Here is a 23337-nt window from a genome sequence, read left to right on the forward strand (position 1 = left end):
CATTTTGTGCTTTGCACATGGGAGTCAAAAATTGCTAATTATGTCGTACATTAATACATAAATCTTGTGGGTGCACTAAAAGTGAACTGAAAAGATGAATACATGATAACGTACCTTTGGTGTGGCTAGTTTGACATTCATACCCATTTTTGGTGCTGCCATCATTATTGAATGGAGTATATTATTTCCGTCTCCCACCCAAGCTATTGTACGACCTTTAAGTCCATTGTAATGTTCCTGTAGAGTCAATAGATCTGCTAATATCTGCAATGGATGGTAGGTATCTGATAGACCATTGATAATAGGGATTGTAGAAGACTTGGCTAATTCATCTAAGTCACTATGTCCATATACTCTAGCAAGCACTACATCTACAAACCTGGACAGTACTCTGAAATATAATGAAAAGAATTAGAAAATTAAAGCCACAAGCGGCGTCAGTGGTAGAGATATTGATTTCAGAATATATTATCAGCCATGTGCCTATGCATATTAATGAGGGTATGTGACATGTACAACTATTTTTATAGTATGTACATGTTTTGTTTGATGCCTTCATGGCCTTGGATGCATGTCCCATTCTGCAACAGTGTTTCAGATATGACTGATTTGCAAATTAATGAGTTCACATGACCATATATGGTCATCTGTTATTTTAGTCAAATCTCTTGTTTAACTCATCTTCCTGACTACAACAGTGCTTGAGATACAGCAGTTATGTATATTAATGAGGTTAGAAGCCTCCACCCTATATGCCATTCAGGGTAAAGAATGTATCTAAAGAGTAGAATACACAAACAAACTTTTATTCCAATCGAACCAATACAACACATGTAATTGAACAATTTCTGTTTGCTCAATATCCAAGATGGCTGCCAAACCATGTGACTGATGAAAATTATATTATTTTTCTCGTATGGAGCTATGGGCAGACATATTATTTCAAGTAGATCAGTTTAAGCAGCTTTAAGAAACAAATGTCCAAAATTTTGGTCAATTACGGAAGAAAGTAGAAAGGAAGAAAAAATGGACAATAACAATAGGGGCCTCTAACAATTTTGAATTATAAGTATTTGGTATACACATGTATCTGTAACTTGTAAACATCTGGAAATAATTATTCAAACTGACCTTGCACTGTCAGGAATAGTTTCATTGGTTCCAAGGTTACTAAAAATACAGCTTACCTTGCACTGTCAGGAATAGTTTCATTGGTTCCAAGGTTACTAAAAATACAGCTTACCTTGCACTGTCAGGAATAGTTTCATTGTTTCCAAGGTTACTAAAAATACAGCTTACCTTGCACTGTCAGGAATAGTTTCACTGGTTCCAAGGTTACTAAAAATACAGCTCACCTTGCACTGTCAGGAATAGTTTCATTGGTTCCAAGGTTACTAAAAATACAGCTTACCTTGCACTGTCAGGAATAGTTTCATTGTTTCCAAGGTTACAAAAAATACAGCTTACCTTGCACTGTCAGGAATAGTTTCATTGTTTTCAAGGTTACTAAAAATACAGCTTACCTTGCACTGTCAGGAATAGTTTCATTGTTTTCAAGGTTACGAAAAATACAGCTGACGTTGCACTGTCAGGAATAGTATCATTGGTTCCAAGGTTACTAAAAATACAGCTCACCTTGCACTGTCAGGAATAGTTTCATTGTTTCCAAGGTTACTAAAAATACAGCTTACCTTGCACTGTCAGGAATAGTTTCATTGGTTCCAAGGTTACAAAAAATACAGCTTATCTTGCACTGTCAGGAATAGTTTCATTGTTTTCAAGGTTACTAAAAATACAGCTTACCTTGCATGTCAGGAATAGTTTCATTGGTTCCAAGGTTACAAAAAATACAGCTTACCTTGCACTGTCAGGAATAGTTTCATTGGTTCCAAGGTTACTAAAAATACAGCTTACCTTGCACTGTCAGGAAGTTTCATTGGTTCCAAGGTTACAAAAAATACAGCTTACCTTGCACTGTCAGGAATAGTTTCATTGATTCCAAGGTTACAAAAAATACAGCTTACCTTGCACTGTCAGGAATAGTTTCATTGGTTCCAAGGTTACAAAAAATACAGCTTACCTTGCACTGTCAGGAATAGTTTCATTGGTTCCAAGGTTACAAAAAATACAGCTTACCTTGCAATGTCAGGAATAGTTTCATTGGTTCCAAGGTTACAAAAAATACAGCTTACCTTGCACTGTCAGGAATAGTTTCATTGGTTCCAAGGTTACTAAAAATACAGCTTACCTTGCACTGTCAGGAAGTTTCATTGGTTCCAAGGTTACAAAAAATACAGCTTACCTTGCACTGTCAGGAATAGTTTCATTGGTTCCAAGGTTACAAAAAATACAGCTTACCTTGCACTGTCAGGAATAGTTTCATTGGTTCCAAGGTTAGAAAAAATACAGCTTACCTTGCACTGTCAGGAATAGTTTCATTGGTTCCAAGGTTACTAAAAATACAGCTTACCTTGCACTGTCAGGAATAGTTTCATTGGTTCCAAGGTTACAAAAAATACAGCTTACCTTGCACTGTCAGGAATACTTTCATTGGTTCCAAGGTTACAAAAAATACAGCTTACCTTGCACTGTCAGGAAGTTTCATTGGTTCCAAGGTTACAAAAAATACAGCTTACCTTGCACTGTCAGGAATAGTTTCATTGGTTCCAAGGTTACAAAAAATACAGCTTATCTTGCACTGTCAGGAATAGTTTCATTGGTTCCAAGGTTACAAAAAATACAGCTTACCTTGCACTGTCAGGAATAGTTTCATTGGTTCCAAGGTTACTAAAAATACAGCTTACCTTGCACTGTCAGGAATAGTTTCATTGTTTTCAAGGTTACAAAAAATACAGCTTACCTTGCACTGTCAGGAATAGTTTCATTGGTTCCAAGGTTACAAAAAATACAGCTTACCTTGCACTGTCAGGAATAGTTTCATTGGTTCCAAGGTTACTAAAAATACAGCTTATCTTGCAATGTCTGGAATAGTTTCATTGGTTCCAAGGTTACTAAAAATACAGCTTACCTTGCACTGTCAGGAATAGTTTCATTGGTTCCAAGGTTACTAAAAATACAGCTCACCTTGCACTGTCAGGAATAGTTTCATTGGTTCCAAGGTTACAAAAAATACAGCTTATCTTGCACTGTCAGGAATAGTTTCATTGGTTCCAAGGTTACAAAAAATACAGCTCACCTTGCACTGTCAGGAATAGTTTCATTGGTTCCAAGGTTACTAAAAATACAGCTTACCTTGCACTGTCAGGAATAGTTTCATTGGTTCCAAGGTTACTAAAAATACAGCTCACCTTGCACTGTCAGGAATAGTTTCATTGGTTCCAAGGTTACTAAAAATACAGCTTACTTTGCACTGTCAGGAATAGTTTCATTGTTTCCAAGGTTACAAAAAATACAGCTTACCTTGCACTGTCAGGAATAGTTTCATTGTTTTCAAGGTTACTAAAAATACAGCTTACCTTGCACTGTCAGGAATAGTTTCATTGTTTTCAAGGTTACGAAAAATACAGCTGACGTTGCACTGTCAGGAATAGTTTCATTGGTTCCAAGGTTACTAAAAATACAGCTCACCTTGCACTGTCAGGAATAGTTTCATTGTTTCCAAGGTTACTAAAAATACAGCTTACCTTGCACTGTCAGGAATAGTTTCATTGGTTCCAAGGTTACAAAAAATACAGCTTATCTTGCACTGTCAGGAATAGTTTCATTGTTTTCAAGGTTACTAAAAATACAGCTTACCTTGCATGTCAGGAATAGTTTCATTGGTTCCAAGGTTACAAAAAATACAGCTTACCTTGCACTGTCAGGAATAGTTTCATTGGTTCCAAGGTTACTAAAAATACAGCTTACCTTGCACTGTCAGGAAGTTTCATTGGTTCCAAGGTTACAAAAAATACAGCTTACCTTGCACTGTCAGGAATAGTTTCATTGGTTCCAAGGTTACCTTGCACTGTCAGGAATAGTTTCATTGGTTCCAAGGTTACTAGAAATACAGCTTACCTTGCACTGTCAGGACTAGTTTCATTGGTTCCAAGGTTACAAAAAATACAGCTTATCTTGCACTGTCAGGAATAGTTTCATTGTTTCCAAGGTTACTAAAAATACAGCTTACCTTGCATTGTCAGGAATAGTTTCATTGGTTCCAAGGTTACAAAAAATACAGCTTACCTTGCACTGTCAGGAATAGTTTCATTGGTTCCAAGGTTACTAAAATACAGCTTACCTTGCACTGTCAGGAATAGTTTCATTGGTTCCAAGGTTACAAAAAATACAGCTTACCTTGCACTGTCAGGAAAAGTTTCATTGGTTCCAAGGTTACAAAAAATACAACTTACCTTGCACTGTCAGGAATAGTTTCATTGGTCCCAAGGTTACTAGAAATACAGCTTACCTTGCACTGTCAGGAATAGTTTCATTGGTTCCAAGGTTACTAAAATACAGCTTACCTTGCACTGTCAGGAATAGTTTCATTGGTTCCAAGGTTACAAAAAATACAGCTTATCTTGCACTGTCAGGAATAGTTTCATTGTTTCCAAGGTTACTAAAAATACAGCTTACCTTGCACTGTCAGGAATAGTTTCATTGGTTCCAAGGTTACAAAAAATACAGCTTACCTTGCACTGTCAGGAATAGTTTCATTGGTTCCAAGGTTACTAAAATACAGCTTACCTTGCACTGTCAGGAATAGTTTCATTGGTTCCAAGGTTACCTTGCACTGTCAGGAATAGTTTCATTGGTTCCAAGGTTACAAAAAATACAGCTTACCTTGCACTGTCAGGAATAGTTTCATTGGTTCCAAGGTTACTAAAATACAGCTTACCTTGCACTGTCAGGAATAGTTTCATTGGTTCCAAGGTTACCTTGCACTGTCAGGAATAGTTTCATTGGTTCCAAGGTTACTAGAAATACAGCTTACCTTGCACTGTCAGGACTAGTTTCATTGGTTCCAAGGTTACTAAAAATACAGCTTATCTTGCACTGTCAGGAATAGTTTCATTGGTTTCAAGGTTACTAAAAATACAGCTTACCTTGCACTGTCAGGAATAGTTTCATTGGTTCCAAGGTTACCTTGCACTGTCAGGAATAGTTTCATTGTTTCCAAGGTTACTAGAAATACAGCTTACCTTGCACTGTCAGGAATAGTTTCATTGTTTCCAAGGTTACTAAAAATACAGCTTACCTTGCACTGTCAGGAATAGTTTCATTGGTTCCAAGGTTACTAAAAATACAGCTTACCTTTCACTGTCAGGAATAGTTTCATTGGTTCCAAGGTTACAAAAAATACAGCTTATCTTGCACTGTCAGGAATAGTTTCATTGTTTCCAAGGTTACTAAAAATACAGCTTACCTTGCACTGTCAGGAATAGTTTCATTGGTTCCAAGGTTACAAAAAATACAGCTTACCTTGCACTGTCAGGAATAGTTTCATTGGTTCCAAGGTTACTAAAATACAGCTTACCTTGCACTGTCAGGAATAGTTTCATTGGTTCCAAGGTTACAAAAAATACAGCTTACCTTGCACTGTCAGGAAAAGTTTCATTGGTTCCAAGGTTACAAAAAATACAACTTACCTTGCACTGTCAGGAATAGTTTCATTGGTCCCAAGGTTACTAGAAATACAGCTTACCTTGCACTGTCAGGAATAGTTTCATTGGTTCCAAGGTTACTAAAAATACAGCTTACCTTGCACTGTCAGGAATAGTTTCATTGGTTCCAAGGTTACAAAAAATACAGCTTACCTTGCACTGTCAGGAATAGTTTCATTGTTTCCAAGGTTACTAAAAATACAGCTTACCTTGCACTGTCAGGAATAGTTTCATTGGTTCCAAGGTTACAAAAAATACAGCTTACCTTGCACTGTCAGGAATAGTTTCATTGGTTCCAAGGTTACTAAAATACAGCTTACCTTGCACTGTCAGGAATAGTTTCATTGGTTCCAAGGTTACAAAAAATACAACTTACCTTGCACTGTCAGGAATAGTTTCATTGGTCCCAAGGTTACTAGAAATACAGCTTACCTTGCACTGTCAGGAATAGTTTCATTGGTTCCAAGGTTACTAAAATACAGCTTACCTTGCACTGTCAGGAATAGTTTCATTGGTTCCAAGGTTACCTTGCACTGTCAGGAATAGTTTCATTGGTTCCAAGGTTACTAGAAATACAGCTTACCTTGCACTGTCAGGACTAGTTTCATTGGTTCCAAGGTTACTAAAAATACAGCTTATCTTGCACTGTCAGGAATAGTTTCATTGTTTCCAAGGTTACTAAAAATACAGCTTACCTTGCACTGTCAGGAATAGTTTCATTGGTTCCAAGGTTACAAAAAATACAGCTTACCTTGCACTGTCAGGAATAGTTTCATTGGTTCCAAGGTTACTAAAATACAGCTTACCTTGCACTGTCAGGAATAGTTTCATTGGTTCCAAGGTTACCTTGCACTGTCAGGAATAGTTTCATTGGTTCCAAGATTACAAAAAATACAGCTTACCTTGCACTGTCAGGAATAGTTTCATTGGTTCCAAGATTACAAAAAATACAGCTTACCTTGCACTGTCAGGAATAGTTTCATTGGTTCCAAGGTTACTAAAAATACAGCTTATCTTGCACTGTCAGGAATAGTTTCATTGGTTCCAAGGTTACAAAAAATACAGCTTACCTTGCACTGTCAGGAATAGTTTCATTGATTCCAAGGTTACAAAAAATACAGCTTACCTTGCACTGTCAGGAATAGTTTCATTGGTTCCAAGGTTACAAAAAATACAGCTTACCTTGCACTGTCAGGAATAGTTTCATTGGTTCCAAGGTTACAAAAAATACAGCTTACCTTGTACTGTCAGGAATAGTTTCATTGGTTCCAAGGTTACAAAAAATACAGCTTACCTTGCACTGTCAGGAATAGTTTCATTGGTTCCAAGGTTACAAAAAATACAGCTTACCTTGCACTGTCAGGAATAGTTTCATTGGTTCCAAGGTTACAAAAAATACAGCTTACCTTGCACTGTCAGGAATAGTTTCATTGGTTCCAAGATTACAAAAAATACAGCTTATCTTGCTCTGTCAGGAATAGTTTCATTGTTTTCAAGGTTACAAAAAATACAGCTTACCTTGCACTGTCAGGAATAGTTTCATTGGTTCCAAGGTTACAAAAAATACAGCTTACCTTGCACTGTCAGGAATAGTTTCATTGTTTTCAAGGTTACTAAAAATACAGCTTACCTTGCACTGTCAGGAATAGTTTCATTGTTTTCAAGGTTACGAAAAATACAGCTGACGTTGCACTGTCAGGAATAGTTTCATTGGTTCCAAGGTTACTAAAAATACAGCTCACCTTGCACTGTCAGGAATAGTTTCATTGTTTCCAAGGTTACTAAAAATACAGCTTACCTTGCACTGTCAGGAATAGTTTCATTGGTTCCAAGGTTACAAAAAATACAGCTTATCTTGCACTGTCAGGAATAGTTTCATTGTTTTCAAGGTTACTAAAAATACAGCTTACCTTGCATGTCAGGAATAGTTTCATTGGTTCCAAGGTTACAAAAAATACAGCTTACCTTGCACTGTCAGGAATAGTTTCATTGGTTCCAAGGTTACTAAAAATACAGCTTACCTTGCACTGTCAGGAAGTTTCATTGGTTCCAAGGTTACAAAAAATACAGCTTACCTTGCACTGTCAGGAATAGTTTCATTGATTCCAAGGTTACAAAAAATACAGCTTACCTTGCACTGTCAGGAATAGTTTCATTGGTTCCAAGGTTACAAAAAATACAGCTTACCTTGCACTGTCAGGAATAGTTTCATTGGTTCCAAGGTTACAAAAAATACAGCTTACCTTGCAATGTCAGGAATAGTTTCATTGGTTCCAAGGTTACTAAAAATACAGCTTATCTTGCACTGTCAGGAATAGTTTCATTGGTTCCAAGGTTACAAAAAATACAGCTTACCTTGCACTGTCAGGAATAGTTTCATTGATTCCAAGGTTACAAAAAATACAGCTTACCTTGCACTGTCAGGAATAGTTTCATTGGTTCCAAGGTTACAAAAAATACAGCTTACCTTGCACTGTCAGGAATAGTTTCATTGGTTCCAAGGTTACAAAAAATACAGCTTACCTTGCACTGTCAGGAATAGTTTCATTGGTTCCAAGGTTACAAAAAATACAGCTTACCTTGCACTGTCAGGAATAGTTTCATTGGTTCCAAGGTTACAAAAAATACAGCTTACCTTGCACTGTCAGGAATAGTTTCATTGGTTCCAAGGTTACAAAAAATACAGCTTACCTTGCACTGTCAGGAATAGTTTCATTGGTTCCAAGATTACAAAAAATACAGCTTATCTTGCTCTGTCAGGAATAGTTTCATTGTTTTCAAGGTTACAAAAAATACAGCTTACCTTGCACTGTCAGGAATAGTTTCATTGGTTCCAAGGTTACAAAAAATACAGCTTACCTTGCACTGTCAGGAATAGTTTCATTGTTTTCAAGGTTACTAAAAATACAGCTTACCTTGCACTGTCAGGAATAGTTTCATTGTTTTCAAGGTTACGAAAAATACAGCTGACGTTGCACTGTCAGGAATAGTTTCATTGGTTCCAAGGTTACTAAAAATACAGCTCACCTTGCACTGTCAGGAATAGTTTCATTGTTTCCAAGGTTACTAAAAATACAGCTTACCTTGCACTGTCAGGAATAGTTTCATTGGTTCCAAGGTTACAAAAAATACAGCTTATCTTGCACTGTCAGGAATAGTTTCATTGTTTTCAAGGTTACTAAAAATACAGCTTACCTTGCATGTCAGGAATAGTTTCATTGGTTCCAAGGTTACAAAAAATACAGCTTACCTTGCACTGTCAGGAATAGTTTCATTGGTTCCAAGGTTACTAAAAATACAGCTTACCTTGCACTGTCAGGAAGTTTCATTGGTTCCAAGGTTACAAAAAATACAGCTTACCTTGCACTGTCAGGAATAGTTTCATTGATTCCAAGGTTACAAAAAATACAGCTTACCTTGCACTGTCAGGAATAGTTTCATTGGTTCCAAGGTTACAAAAAATACAGCTTACCTTGCACTGTCAGGAATAGTTTCATTGGTTCCAAGGTTACAAAAAATACAGCTTACCTTGCAATGTCAGGAATAGTTTCATTGGTTCCAAGGTTACAAAAAATACAGCTTACCTTGCACTGTCAGGAATAGTTTCATTGGTTCCAAGGTTACTAAAAATACAGCTTACCTTGCACTGTCAGGAAGTTTCATTGGTTCCAAGGTTACAAAAAATACAGCTTACCTTGCACTGTCAGGAATAGTTTCATTGGTTCCAAGGTTACAAAAAATACAGCTTACCTTGCACTGTCAGGAATAGTTTCATTGGTTCCAAGGTTAGAAAAAATACAGCTTACCTTGCACTGTCAGGAATAGTTTCATTGGTTCCAAGGTTACTAAAAATACAGCTTACCTTGCACTGTCAGGAATAGTTTCATTGGTTCCAAGGTTACAAAAAATACAGCTTACCTTGCACTGTCAGGAATACTTTCATTGGTTCCAAGGTTACAAAAAATACAGCTTACCTTGCACTGTCAGGAAGTTTCATTGGTTCCAAGGTTACAAAAAATACAGCTTACCTTGCACTGTCAGGAATAGTTTCATTGGTTCCAAGGTTACTAAAAATACAGCTTATCTTGCACTGTCAGGAATAGTTTCATTGGTTCCAAGGTTACAAAAAATACAGCTTATCTTGCACTGTCAGGAATAGTTTCATTGGTTCCAAGGTTACAAAAAATACAGCTTACCTTGCACTGTCAGGAATAGTTTCATTGGTTCCAAGGTTACTAAAAATACAGCTTACCTTGCACTGTCAGGAATAGTTTCATTGTTTTCAAGGTTACAAAAAATACAGCTTACCTTGCACTGTCAGGAATAGTTTCATTGGTTCCAAGGTTACAAAAAATACAGCTTACCTTGCACTGTCAGGAATAGTTTCATTGGTTCCAAGGTTACTAAAAATACAGCTTATCTTGCAATGTCTGGAATAGTTTCATTGGTTCCAAGGTTACAAAAAATACAGCTTACCTTGCACTGTCAGGAATAGTTTCATTGGTTCCAAGGTTACAAAAAATACAGCTTACCTTGCACTGTCAGGAATAGTTTCATTGGTTCCAAGGTTACTAAAAATACAGCTTACCTTGCACTGTCAGGAATAGTTTCATTGGTTCCAAGGTTACAAAAAATACAGCTCACCTTGCACTGTCAGGAATAGTTTCATTGGTTCCAAGGTTACTAAAAATACAGCTTACCTTGCACTGTCAGGAATAGTTTCATTGGTTCCAAGGTTACTAAAAATACAGCTCACCTTGCACTGTCAGGAATAGTTTCATTGGTTCCAAGGTTACTAAAAATACAGCTTACTTTGCACTGTCAGGAATAGTTTCATTGTTTCCAAGGTTACAAAAAATACAGCTTACCTTGCACTGTCAGGAATAGTTTCATTGTTTTCAAGGTTACTAAAAATACAGCTTACCTTGCACTGTCAGGAATAGTTTCATTGTTTTCAAGGTTACGAAAAATACAGCTGACGTTGCACTGTCAGGAATAGTTTCATTGGTTCCAAGGTTACTAAAAATACAGCTCACCTTGCACTGTCAGGAATAGTTTCATTGTTTCCAAGGTTACTAAAAATACAGCTTACCTTGCACTGTCAGGAATAGTTTCATTGGTTCCAAGGTTACAAAAAATACAGCTTATCTTGCACTGTCAGGAATAGTTTCATTGTTTTCAAGGTTACTAAAAATACAGCTTACCTTGCATGTCAGGAATAGTTTCATTGGTTCCAAGGTTACAAAAAATACAGCTTACCTTGCACTGTCAGGAATAGTTTCATTGGTTCCAAGGTTACTAAAAATACAGCTTACCTTGCACTGTCAGGAAGTTTCATTGGTTCCAAGGTTACAAAAAATACAGCTTACCTTGCACTGTCAGGAATAGTTTCATTGGTTCCAAGGTTACCTTGCACTGTCAGGAATAGTTTCATTGGTTCCAAGGTTACTAGAAATACAGCTTACCTTGCACTGTCAGGACTAGTTTCATTGGTTCCAAGGTTACAAAAAATACAGCTTATCTTGCACTGTCAGGAATAGTTTCATTGTTTCCAAGGTTACTAAAAATACAGCTTACCTTGCACTGTCAGGAATAGTTTCATTGGTTCCAAGGTTACAAAAAATACAGCTTACCTTGCACTGTCAGGAATAGTTTCATTGGTTCCAAGGTTACTAAAATACAGCTTACCTTGCACTGTCAGGAATAGTTTCATTGGTTCCAAGGTTACAAAAAATACAGCTTACCTTGCACTGTCAGGAAAAGTTTCATTGGTTCCAAGGTTACAAAAAATACAACTTACCTTGCACTGTCAGGAATAGTTTCATTGGTCCCAAGGTTACTAGAAATACAGCTTACCTTGCACTGTCAGGAATAGTTTCATTGGTTCCAAGGTTACTAAAATACAGCTTACCTTGCACTGTCAGGAATAGTTTCATTGGTTCCAAGGTTACAAAAAATACAGCTTATCTTGCACTGTCAGGAATAGTTTCATTGTTTCCAAGGTTACTAAAAATACAGCTTACCTTGCACTGTCAGGAATAGTTTCATTGGTTCCAAGGTTACAAAAAATACAGCTTACCTTGCACTGTCAGGAATAGTTTCATTGGTTCCAAGGTTACTAAAATACAGCTTACCTTGCACTGTCAGGAATAGTTTCATTGGTTCCAAGGTTACCTTGCACTGTCAGGAATAGTTTCATTGGTTCCAAGGTTACTAGAAATACAGCTTACCTTGCACTGTCAGGACTAGTTTCATTGGTTCCAAGGTTACTAAAAATACAGCTTATCTTGCACTGTCAGGAATAGTTTCATTGGTTTCAAGGTTACTAAAAATACAGCTTACCTTGCACTGTCAGGAATAGTTTCATTGGTTCCAAGGTTACCTTGCACTGTCAGGAATAGTTTCATTGTTTCCAAGGTTACTAGAAATACAGCTTACCTTGCACTGTCAGGAATAGTTTCATTGTTTCCAAGGTTACTAAAAATACAGCTTACCTTGCACTGTCAGGAATAGTTTCATTGGTTCCAAGGTTACTAAAAATACAGCTTACCTTTCACTGTCAGGAATAGTTTCATTGGTTCCAAGGTTACAAAAAATACAGCTTATCTTGCACTGTCAGGAATAGTTTCATTGTTTCCAAGGTTACTAAAAATACAGCTTACCTTGCACTGTCAGGAATAGTTTCATTGGTTCCAAGGTTACAAAAAATACAGCTTACCTTGCACTGTCAGGAATAGTTTCATTGGTTCCAAGGTTACTAAAATACAGCTTACCTTGCACTGTCAGGAATAGTTTCATTGGTTCCAAGGTTACAAAAAATACAGCTTACCTTGCACTGTCAGGAAAAGTTTCATTGGTTCCAAGGTTACAAAAAATACAACTTACCTTGCACTGTCAGGAATAGTTTCATTGGTCCCAAGGTTACTAGAAATACAGCTTACCTTGCACTGTCAGGAATAGTTTCATTGGTTCCAAGGTTACTAAAAATACAGCTTACCTTGCACTGTCAGGAATAGTTTCATTGGTTCCAAGGTTACAAAAAATACAGCTTACCTTGCACTGTCAGGAATAGTTTCATTGTTTCCAAGGTTACTAAAAATACAGCTTACCTTGCACTGTCAGGAATAGTTTCATTGGTTCCAAGGTTACAAAAAATACAGCTTACCTTGCACTGTCAGGAATAGTTTCATTGGTTCCAAGGTTACTAAAATACAGCTTACCTTGCACTGTCAGGAATAGTTTCATTGGTTCCAAGGTTACAAAAAATACAACTTACCTTGCACTGTCAGGAATAGTTTCATTGGTCCCAAGGTTACTAGAAATACAGCTTACCTTGCACTGTCAGGAATAGTTTCATTGTTTCCAAGGTTACTAAAAATACAGCTTACCTTGCACTGTCAGGAATAGTTTCATTGGTTCCAAGGTTACAAAAAATACAGCTTACCTTGCACTGTCAGGAATAGTTTCATTGGTTCCAAGGTTACTAAAATACAGCTTACCTTGCACTGTCAGGAATAGTTTCATTGGTTCCAAGGTTACCTTGCACTGTCAGGAATAGTTTCATTGGTTCCAAGGTTACTAGAAATACAGCTTACCTTGCACTGTCAGGACTAGTTTCATTGGTTCCAAGGTTACTAAAAATACAGCTTATCTTGCACTGTCAGGAATAGTTTCATTGTTTCCAAGGTTACTAAAAATACAGCTTACCTTGCACTGTCAGGAATAGTTTCATTGGTTCCAAGGTTACAAAAAATACAGCTTACCTTGCACTGTCAGGAATAGTTTCATTGGTTCCAAGGTTACTAAAATACAGCTTACCTTGCACTGTCAGGAATAGTTTCATTGGTTCCAAGGTTACCTTGCACTGTCAGGAATAGTTTCATTGGTTCCAAGATTACAAAAAATACAGCTTACCTTGCACTGTCAGGAATAGTTTCATTGGTTCCAAGATTACAAAAAATACAGCTTACCTTGCACTGTCAGGAATAGTTTCATTGGTTCCAAGGTTACTAAAAATACAGCTTATCTTGCACTGTCAGGAATAGTTTCATTGGTTCCAAGGTTACAAAAAATACAGCTTACCTTGCACTGTCAGGAATAGTTTCATTGATTCCAAGGTTACAAAAAATACAGCTTACCTTGCACTGTCAGGAATAGTTTCATTGGTTCCAAGGTTACAAAAAATACAGCTTACCTTGCACTGTCAGGAATAGTTTCATTGGTTCCAAGGTTACAAAAAATACAGCTTACCTTGCACTGTCAGGAATAGTTTCATTGGTTCCAAGGTTACAAAAAATACAGCTTACCTTGCACTGTCAGGAATAGTTTCATTGGTTCCAAGGTTACAAAAAATACAGCTTACCTTGCACTGTCAGGAATAGTTTCATTGGTTCCAAGGTTACAAAAAATACAGCTTACCTTGCACTGTCAGGAATAGTTTCATTGGTTCCAAGATTACAAAAAATACAGCTTATCTTGCTCTGTCAGGAATAGTTTCATTGGTTCCAAGGTTACTAAAAATACAGCTTACCTTGCACTGTCAGGAATAGTTTCATTGTTTTCAAGGTTACAAAAAATACAGCTTACCTTGCACTGTCAGGAATAGTTTCATTGGTTCCAAGGTTACAAAAAATACAGCTTACCTTGCACTGTCAGGAATAGTTTCATTGGTTCCAAGGTTACTAAAAATACAGCTTATCTTGCAATGTCTGGAATAGTTTCATTGGTTCCAAGGTTACAAAAAATACAGCTTACCTTGCACTGTCAGGAATAGTTTCATTGGTTCCAAGGTTACAAAAAATACAGCTTACCTTGCACTGTCAGGAATAGTTTCATTGGTTCCAAGGTTACTAAAAATACAGCTTACCTTGCACTGTCAGGAATAGTTTCATTGGTTCCAAGGTTACTAAAAATACAGCTTACCTTGCACTGTCAGGACGTTTCATTGGTTCCAAGGTTACTAAAAATACAGCTTATCTTGCACTGTCAGGAATAGTTTCATTGGTTCCAAGGTTACAAAAAATACAGCTTATCTTGCACTGTCAGGAATAGTTTCATTGGTTTCAAGGTTACTAAAAATACAGCTTACCTTGCACTGTCAGGAATAGTTTCATTGGTTCCAAGGTTACAAAAAATACAGCTTACCTTGCACTGTCAGGAATAGTTTCATTGGTTCCAAGGTTACAAAAAATACAGCTTACCTTGCACTGTCAGGAATAGTTTCATTGGTTCCAAGGTTACCTTGCACTGTCAGGAATAGTTTCATTGTTTCCAAGGTTACTAGAAATACAGCTTACCTTGCACTGTCAGGAATAGTTTCATTGTTTCCAAGGTTACTAAAAATACAGCTTACCTTGCACTGTCAGGAATAGTTTCATTGGTTCCAAGGTTACTAAAAATACAGCTTACCTTTCACTGTCAGGAATAGTTTCATTGGTTCCAAGGTTACAAAAAATACAGCTTATCTTGCACTGTCAGGAATAGTTTCATTGTTTCCAAGGTTACTAAAAATACAGCTTACCTTGCACTGTCAGGAATAGTTTCATTGGTTCCAAGGTTACAAAAAATACAGCTTACCTTGCACTGTCAGGAATAGTTTCATTGGTTCCAAGGTTACTAAAATACAGCTTACCTTGCACTGTCAGGAATAGTTTCATTGGTTCCAAGGTTACAAAAAATACAGCTTACCTTGCACTGTCAGGAAAAGTTTCATTGGTTCCAAGGTTACAAAAAATACAACTTACCTTGCACTGTCAGGAATAGTTTCATTGGTCCCAAGGTTACTAAAAATACAGCTTATCTTGCACTGTCAGGAATAGTTTCATTGGTTCCAAGATTACAAAAAAATACAGCTTACCTTGCACTGTCAGGAATAGTTTCATTGGTTCCAAGATTACAAAAAATACAGCTTACCTTGCACTGTCAGGAATAGTTTCATTGGTTCCAAGATTACAAAAAATACAGCTTACCTTGCACTGTCAGGAATAGTTTCATTGGTTCCAAGGTTACTAAAAATACAGCTTACCTTGCACTGTCAGGAATAGTTTCATTGGTTCCAAGGTTACTAGAAATACAGCTTACCTTGCACTGTCAGGAATAGTTTCATTGTTTCCAAGGTTACTAAAAATACAGCTTACCTTGCACTGTCAGGAATAGTTTCATTGGTTCCAAGGTTACTAAAAATACAGCTTACCTTGCACTGTCAGGAATAGTTTCATTGGTTACAAGATTACAAAAAATACAGCTTACCTTGCACTGTCAGGAATAGTTTCATTGGTTCCAAGGTTACTAGAAATACAGCTTACCTTGCACTGTCAGGAATAGTTTCATTGGCTCCAAGGTTACAAAAAATACAGCTTACCTTGCACTGTCAGGAATAGTTTCATTGGTTCCAAGGTTACTAGAAATACAGCTTACCTTGCACTGTCAGGAATAGTTTCATTGGCTCCAAGGTTACAAAAAATACAGCTTACCTTGCACTGTCAGGAATAGTTTCATTGGTTCCAAGGTTACTAGAAATACAGCTTACCTTGCACTGTCAGGAATAGTTTCATTGGTTCCAAGGTTACTAGAAATACAGCTTACCTTGCACTGTCAGGAATAGTTTCATTGGTTCCAAGGCTACTAGAAATACAGCTTACCTTGCACTGTCAGGAATAGTTTCATTGTTTCCAAGGTTACAAAAAATACAGGTTACCTTGCACTGTCAGGAATAGTTTCATTGTTTCCAAGGTTACAAAAAATACAGCTTACCTTGCACTGTCAGGAATAGTTTCATTGTTTCCAAGGTTACAAAAAATACAGCTTACCTTGCACTGTCTGGAATAGTTTCATTGTTTCCAAGGTTACTAAAGATACAGCTTACCTTGCACTGTCAGGAATAGTTTCATTGGTTCCAAGGTTACTAAAAATACAGCTTACCTTGCACTGTCAGGAATAGTTTCATTGGTTCCAAGGTTACAAAAAATACAGCTTACCTTGCACTGTCAGGAATAGTTTCATTGTTTCCAAGGTTACTAGAAATACAGCTTACCTTGCACTGTCTGGAATAGTTTCATTGGTTCCAAGGTTACTAGAAATACAGCTTACCTTGCACTGTCAGGAATAGTTTCATTGGTTCCAAGGCTACTAGAAATACAGCTTACCTTGCACTGTCAGGAATAGTTTCATTGTTTCCAAGGTTACAAAAAATACAGCTTACCTTGCACTGTCAGGAATAGTTTCATTGTTTCCAAGGTTACAAAAAATACAGCTTACCTTGCACTGTCAGGAATAGTTTCATTGTTTCCAAGGTTACAAAAAATACAGCTTACCTTGCACTGTCTGGAATAGTTTCATTGTTTCCAAGGTTACTAAAGATACAGCTTACCTTGCACTGTCAGGAATAGTTTCATTGGTTCCAAGGTTACTAAAAATACAGCTTACCTTGCACTGTCAGGAATAGTTTCATTGGTTCCAAGGTTACAAAAAATACAGCTTACCTTGCACTGTCAGGAATAGTTTCATTGTTTCCAAGGTTACTAAAAATACAGCTTACCTTGCACTGTCAGGAATAGTTTCATTGGTTCCAAGGTTACTAAAAATACAGCTTACCTTGCACTGTCAGGAATAGTTTCATTGGTTCCAAGGTTACTAGAAATACAGCTTACCTTGCACTGTCAGGAATAGTTTCATTGGTTCCAAGGTTACTAAAAATACAGCTTACCTTGCACTGTCTGGAATAGTTTCATTGTTTCCAAGGTTACTAAAAATACAGCTTACCTTGCACTGTCAGGAATAGTTTCATTGGTTCCAAGGTTACTAAAAATACAGCTTACCTTGCACTGTCTGGAATAGTTTCATTGTTTCCAAGGTTACTAAAAATACAGCTTACCTTGCACTGTCAGGAATAGTTTCATTGGTTCCAAGGTAACAAAAAATACAGCTTACCTTGCACTGTCAGGAATAGTTTCATTGGTTCCAAGATGAATATCATCCATTGATAGGAAACAAGCATGACCACCCAATGCTGCCATGCCTAAAAATACAACATGTAGAAGAACCTTGAACATAAACAATGAATGTTGTCAGCACATAAAACATTCATCTGTAGAATGGTTGAGAGTAGTGTAATAATGAATGGGGTTTATGTCTTTAATAAGGCAGCACTGTTAACACTAACATAAAGGAGTAGATGATTGCATAATCTACACTTTTATTGTATATCACTATATACAATACTATATATTAGTGAATTGACAGTCATAAAACCGATAATAATACAAACCTGTTTGGAATGTGATTTGATATTCTCTGGTATGGGAAATTCAAACTAATTCCAGGTTTTAAGTAATCAAGTAGCTATCAAAGAGAATAGTTGAAACCAGTTTAGCTCCCTCCCTCTTTTCTTTGATTTAAAAGTGATCTTATCTTCTAGATTGATATTCTCACAATTATCTAATATTCAACACAACAAATCGAAAAGGTAGAGGGGTGCGCATGATAGGAGTGAGCTGTATTTGGTCGTTGCATCGACAAAATATTTGTTCACATTTTAACCCTTTTAGCACCAAACTTTTTTCTGACTTAAATTTAGGTAAATTTGTTCACATTTTCCTTATATTTTACTGAATTCAATAATAATTTTAGAACAAACAGAAAAAATTTGACATTACTATATATATAACTTTATTACACTACTAAAAACCTTCAGAGGGTTTTTGTATGGTAAGGAACATAAATACAATGAAAATAAAAACATACAATACACAAGAGATAAAAATAAAATGTTAGTAAAATAAAAAATAAATTAATTACTTTCTGTGGTTTTAAAAATTGTGCTCTTTAAGTATTTTGCTAAAGCTATATTATTCTCCATAATCTTTTTAAATATGGAATTCACATCCATTGTGTAAATATTTATTGCACACTCATCAAACAGTTTTTTTCTTTGTTCTATATAGCCAGTACAAAATAGCAGGAAATGTTTTTCATCTCCTAATGCTTCAGTGTTACATTTATTACAGTGTCTATTTTCTAATTCTATTTTGGGCTTTGTTCTTCTACCTAATTCTATTTCTAAGTTGTGGTCACTCAGACGGAATTTTGAAAGCATTTTCCTGAGGCTGAAATTTGAAATGTTTTGCAAATAATTTTCCATATTATAACTTACTTTGAATAGTTTGTATGTTCTCAGTTTTGTTCCCCTATTTTCATTGGTTTCACTGAAATTTAGTTCTTCTCTCCATCTTTGAATATAAATATCAGATAGTCTGAGTTTTACTTTTTTTTAGTATTTGATTCCAATTTTCCATATTGTGATCATTTTTTATTTTAATTAGATCATGTCCCGGTGTAGCATTAATATTTCTTACCCAGTTTGAATTAATTTTTATCATTTCATCCAGGGCTAATTTTAAAATGTGATTGTGATTGTGATTGTGATTTAAAATCAGTTGTGATTTCATTGGCCCAGATTTCTGCACCATACATGAGTATAGGTGAAATTAATTGGTCGAAAATTTTCAAACTAAGTGCTGGTGAGATTATTTTGTGGTTTAAGACTGTTTGTCTGATGCTGAAAAGAGCCTTCATTGATTTATTTTTTAACATAGATAAGTTTGTTTTAAATTTCCCATTTGGAGTAAATATTGCCCCTAAATAGCAAAACTCGCTAACAGCTGTTATGTCTTGGTTGTTGATTTTAAAATTCATGTTTTTAATCAGTCTGTTGCTGCAATTAAATACCATGACTTTAGTTTTCTTTACGTTTACTTCTAAATTCCAATTTATACAATAGTCATTTAATTTGTTCAGACTGCTACTTTTTGATCAAACCATTTGAATTTTTTGCAACATTTCATGTGGAAAAGAGCAGAGCATAAATGAAACTATTTTGTGGATGGTTAATGTTCATTGAGTGAAATTTAAATAGTTTGAATACACAAAATGAGCTTGTTGAGAGTAAAACAGGTTTGGTGCAAATACCTGTTTCTGTTGAAAGCCTAGTTCTTGTACTTCTTTTTTGGAATATCATAGCCATAGATTTACCACGCAATGGTTGATATATTTCCTTCTTCATTTTCATTCTCTGTTTTAAATCAGTTGCTACCCATAACAGATGTTGGATTTCATCAGAACTAAAGTCTTTCAGTGTCAAAAAATGACGTCCTACAAAAGACAGTGGATCTTCAGATCCCCTGAAAAATTCAATATCAAAGTTATCATCAGGTGCAAAATTTATTCAAACCAATCACAATTAATTGCAATGCACAACCCCTATGAGTCATCAAATACACTACATGCACAGTCAGCTGGCATACAAGTGATAATAAAATAAATGCGATCAATTTACTGATATATACAGATACAAGATGGCTACACCTATATAATAAACATCGGTAAATTAATGAAATTTATTTTATTATCACTTTTACGCCAGCTGACTGGGACCACATGTATTACTGAAAAAAGTTACTGTGAACCCACCATGTAAATATTGACCAGCAAAAGTTGTGTTACCAGACTGGTAAGGGTGGTGATGTGAAATGGGATTTAGTGACCATATCTAAAATGCCACACACATGTATTTTATTATAGTTCTCATATATGTTGCATGGAAGCCAACAACTGCGATATTTAATGATTCACAATATTTAAAATTTAGCTGCATAAATAATCATGCATTCTTTGTTTTGTCTGAGTCTTTAATTTCTACATGCAATACCACTAAACCCTGTAAGCTAAAAATAAATACTGCATGTGTACCATCATATATTTTGATACATTGGGTCAAAGGTGAATACTGTAAATGCTTTCAATATATATACTTTTTTTTTTATTTCGCGAGTTTCACTGATTAGTAAAATCAACTAAATTAAAAAGTTATTTTAGTGCTTGCAATGTGATAATATTGTTACATTATAATCCATGTATATATTATAAATATATATAGTCTCATATCAAATAAAGTACTGTAAAACCATTTATTTTCACTGACACTTAATTTCACTATTTTGATCTTATTCACTGTGTTTTATTTTCCTGAATTTGTTGAGGAAACAATGAGTTTTATTGTCATTTTAGGTATTCACATAGATTTAATTTAGCGGATTTTACTCATCATCGAAAATTAAAATCCATTGAATAATTAACAGTAAACCGAGAACACTTTTCATTGACTTGTCAGAAATATAATACTGAAAAAAAAAATTAATTCTTTAGTAATAGTATCAACTAAATTTCATCACAAATGAAAGACAGTAAAAATCCATTTGCATAGTAGAGATGGACATTATTATAAATTGTGCTGGCTATATATTTGTTGTGCATACAGCAGAGACGCTTTTAACTTTTCACTCGCTATTGAAAAAAAAAGGTCAAAAAAGTTATATTTTAGTCAAGCCAAAGTGCCCAAGATGTCACCTAATAATGCAGTGCAGTCCCTATTACAGACGGCCTTTACGTTTCTAATTCAATATAAAAATACTAAACACCAGTATGGATGTTATATAATGTCTATATACCTTATAATAAACAGTGTGAATCTACAGTACGAATGTTTTGTTCCTATACACCGACTGGTCATTATATTGACCAAAACACGCCAAGGCCGTATGTTGTCGCCATACTATAAGCTCTATGATCATGAACACTTTCACACTCACTCAAGGAAAACCTCATAACTTACTCTCTTTGCTTGTCACTGTAGTACACGCTACCCGCGTGTTTTTGACTGCAGCTCCTGGTAAAAGCTGCCAGACGCGGGCAAAGGATTCTCACTGACGCAGCCAATCTCGACATTGTTGTGATATGGTTTGAATGATGCAACGACACGGGTGGTATGAATGAACGACGCTCGATCACTCGAACTTTGCAACAGATCCAGCAGATACTCGAGGAAGCCGAAGGAAGGGTCAAAGGTCGACCTACTTTGACCTCTACATTTCGTCACATACGAAAATTGTCATCGGGAACAAATCAATCATCTTGAATTTGTATTATTTTCAAATTTAAATTTGAGAAGTAAGATTTCTTTAAACTGTATACTTCAGGTTCTCCGCTATTCGGTTATTTGAAATCTCGCGTGATTTTAGGCCATCCACTCTGAAGGTGAATTACATCCGGGTATTTACATGCTTCAGTGTTGTATACATCTCGAAACATGGCGACTGACGACGATGCCGATATCCCCGGTAAGAAATCCTCAAAACTACATTTAAGTATTTATCTTGATCGTAGTTTAGACGTCAACACGATGATCGCAATATTCAGTTGTAGCTCTAATACTGACAAAACCAGCTAATCGTTGACAAAACTCACAGTAAATATTTGTGTGGTCAGACTTGGGAGATAGCGTCCCTTGCAACAGGCTTCTGCTAACTGTTTGCTGTTATTTTGTAAACTTGCGATGGGCAGACCGGTTACTATTCATGTAATGATGTTCTTGACGAATCCAAGGAACGTCCATTAGTTTGCAATAGAACCAGATCGTATTACATTTTTACTTTGGGTTGGGTGCATTGTCACACTGCTAGCTGACTATTATGTCATTCTAACCCGTGTAGATAGATAGATAGAATTTTTTATTTGGAACGTACCAATGAAATCTTGAGTAAAGTCCAAAAATAACAATAGCAAAACAAAACATTCAGAACAACAAAAACTTACAGTACTAAAACATATCAAGTATATAGAAAATAAATTTTGTGTATGTGTGGTATTTAACACATAAATAATAAATAATAATAGTAATAACTTTATTGCATCCTTAGAAATACAATGTTTCTATCAGTTAATAGCAATAAAGATTAGTTGTGATAACTACTACTACAAAAAGAAAGTTAGTTGTTAATGGGATAAAGCAAGTGTTACATATCAAATGGCATTTTCATTTCTTGATTGAAATGCGTTATGAATATAGTTGCCAATCTTTTTTATTATTACATCATCTTTTGAAGTCATCAAAAAATTAAATTTCTGGAGATCATCCTGTGTTTCTTGTGGAAACGTAATGTCTTGTATGATTTGTTGGCGTATTAATTTATATTGTGGACATTTCATAACAAAGTACAGCTCATCTTCTATTTCATTCTGTGAACATTGTTTGCAAATTCTATTTTCAGTAGGTATTTTTGGTTGCATATGCCTCACTTTTTCTATTGCTAAATCGTGATTACTAGTTCAAAATTTTGTCATTGAAGTTCTTTGTTTCAAATTCAACACATCTTAGTATTTTTCAAAATTATAAGTGTCTTTGAATTTTTTATAAGTTCTCAGTTTTGTTTTTTCAGTTATATTTTTTTCCAGAAATTTATGTATTTTTGTTTGACAACTTTGCCAATTTTCTGTATATGCTTTGTTAACAAATCATTCTGTTCTCGTGAACAGTTCATGTTGTTCATAATTTTTTGTATTGAAGAGTACCATTGTAAATTGGATTTCCTTTGTTCAAGGTATGCTTGTTTTGTGATATTGTTGGCTGGTAATTTACTGATACGAGTCCAGTATTTTATTAAATTGATCTGAATATCTACTAAGAGTGGGAATTCTCCTACTTCAGCTCTGCATGCAATGTTTGTCACAAATTTGTTCAGTCCTAGTAGTTGTTTGTAAAAATTCAATTGTGTTTTTTCTGTTATTGTTTTGTCCCATTTGTTGTAATCTTGAATTTCATGACCCCAGATTTCAGACCCGTACAATAATATTGGTTGAATACACCTTTTAAAAAGATGGATGAAAGTTCTACAATTTGTTA

General features: G+C 35.6%; 2 protein-coding genes across 7 annotated transcripts in view; one reads left to right on the forward strand and one right to left on the reverse strand.

Moving 5' to 3' along the window:
- Positions 1–21483, reverse strand: part of LOC102808372 (ornithine transcarbamylase, mitochondrial-like) — a 57748-nt gene extending 36265 nt beyond the window's left edge. The window contains exons 1-4 of the mRNA XM_085505142.1: positions 21271–21483; positions 19569–19780; positions 17532–17619; positions 115–391 (exon numbers count right to left, since the gene is read on the reverse strand). Coding sequence (XP_085361268.1) covers positions 115–391; positions 17532–17619; positions 19569–19780; positions 21271–21383 — 690 coding nt within the window. The 5' untranslated portion in view covers positions 21384–21483. The remainder of the gene's footprint in view (positions 1–114; positions 392–17531; positions 17620–19568; positions 19781–21270) is intronic.
- A 220-nt stretch (positions 21484–21703) lies between these two features.
- Positions 21704–23337, forward strand: part of LOC100378895 (uncharacterized) — a 68042-nt gene continuing 66408 nt past the window's right edge. For all 6 annotated transcript variants that reach the window (XM_085505143.1, XM_085505144.1, XM_085505145.1 and 3 more), the window contains exon 1: positions 21704–21775. In XM_085505143.1, coding sequence (XP_085361269.1) covers positions 21745–21775 — 31 coding nt within the window. In that variant the 5' untranslated portion in view covers positions 21704–21744. The remainder of the gene's footprint in view (positions 21776–23337) is intronic.

This window comes from Saccoglossus kowalevskii, chromosome 11 (genome assembly GCF_978046115.1).
Source record: "Saccoglossus kowalevskii chromosome 11, keSacKowa6.1, whole genome shotgun sequence".
NCBI lineage: Eukaryota > Metazoa > Hemichordata > Enteropneusta > Harrimaniidae > Saccoglossus > Saccoglossus kowalevskii.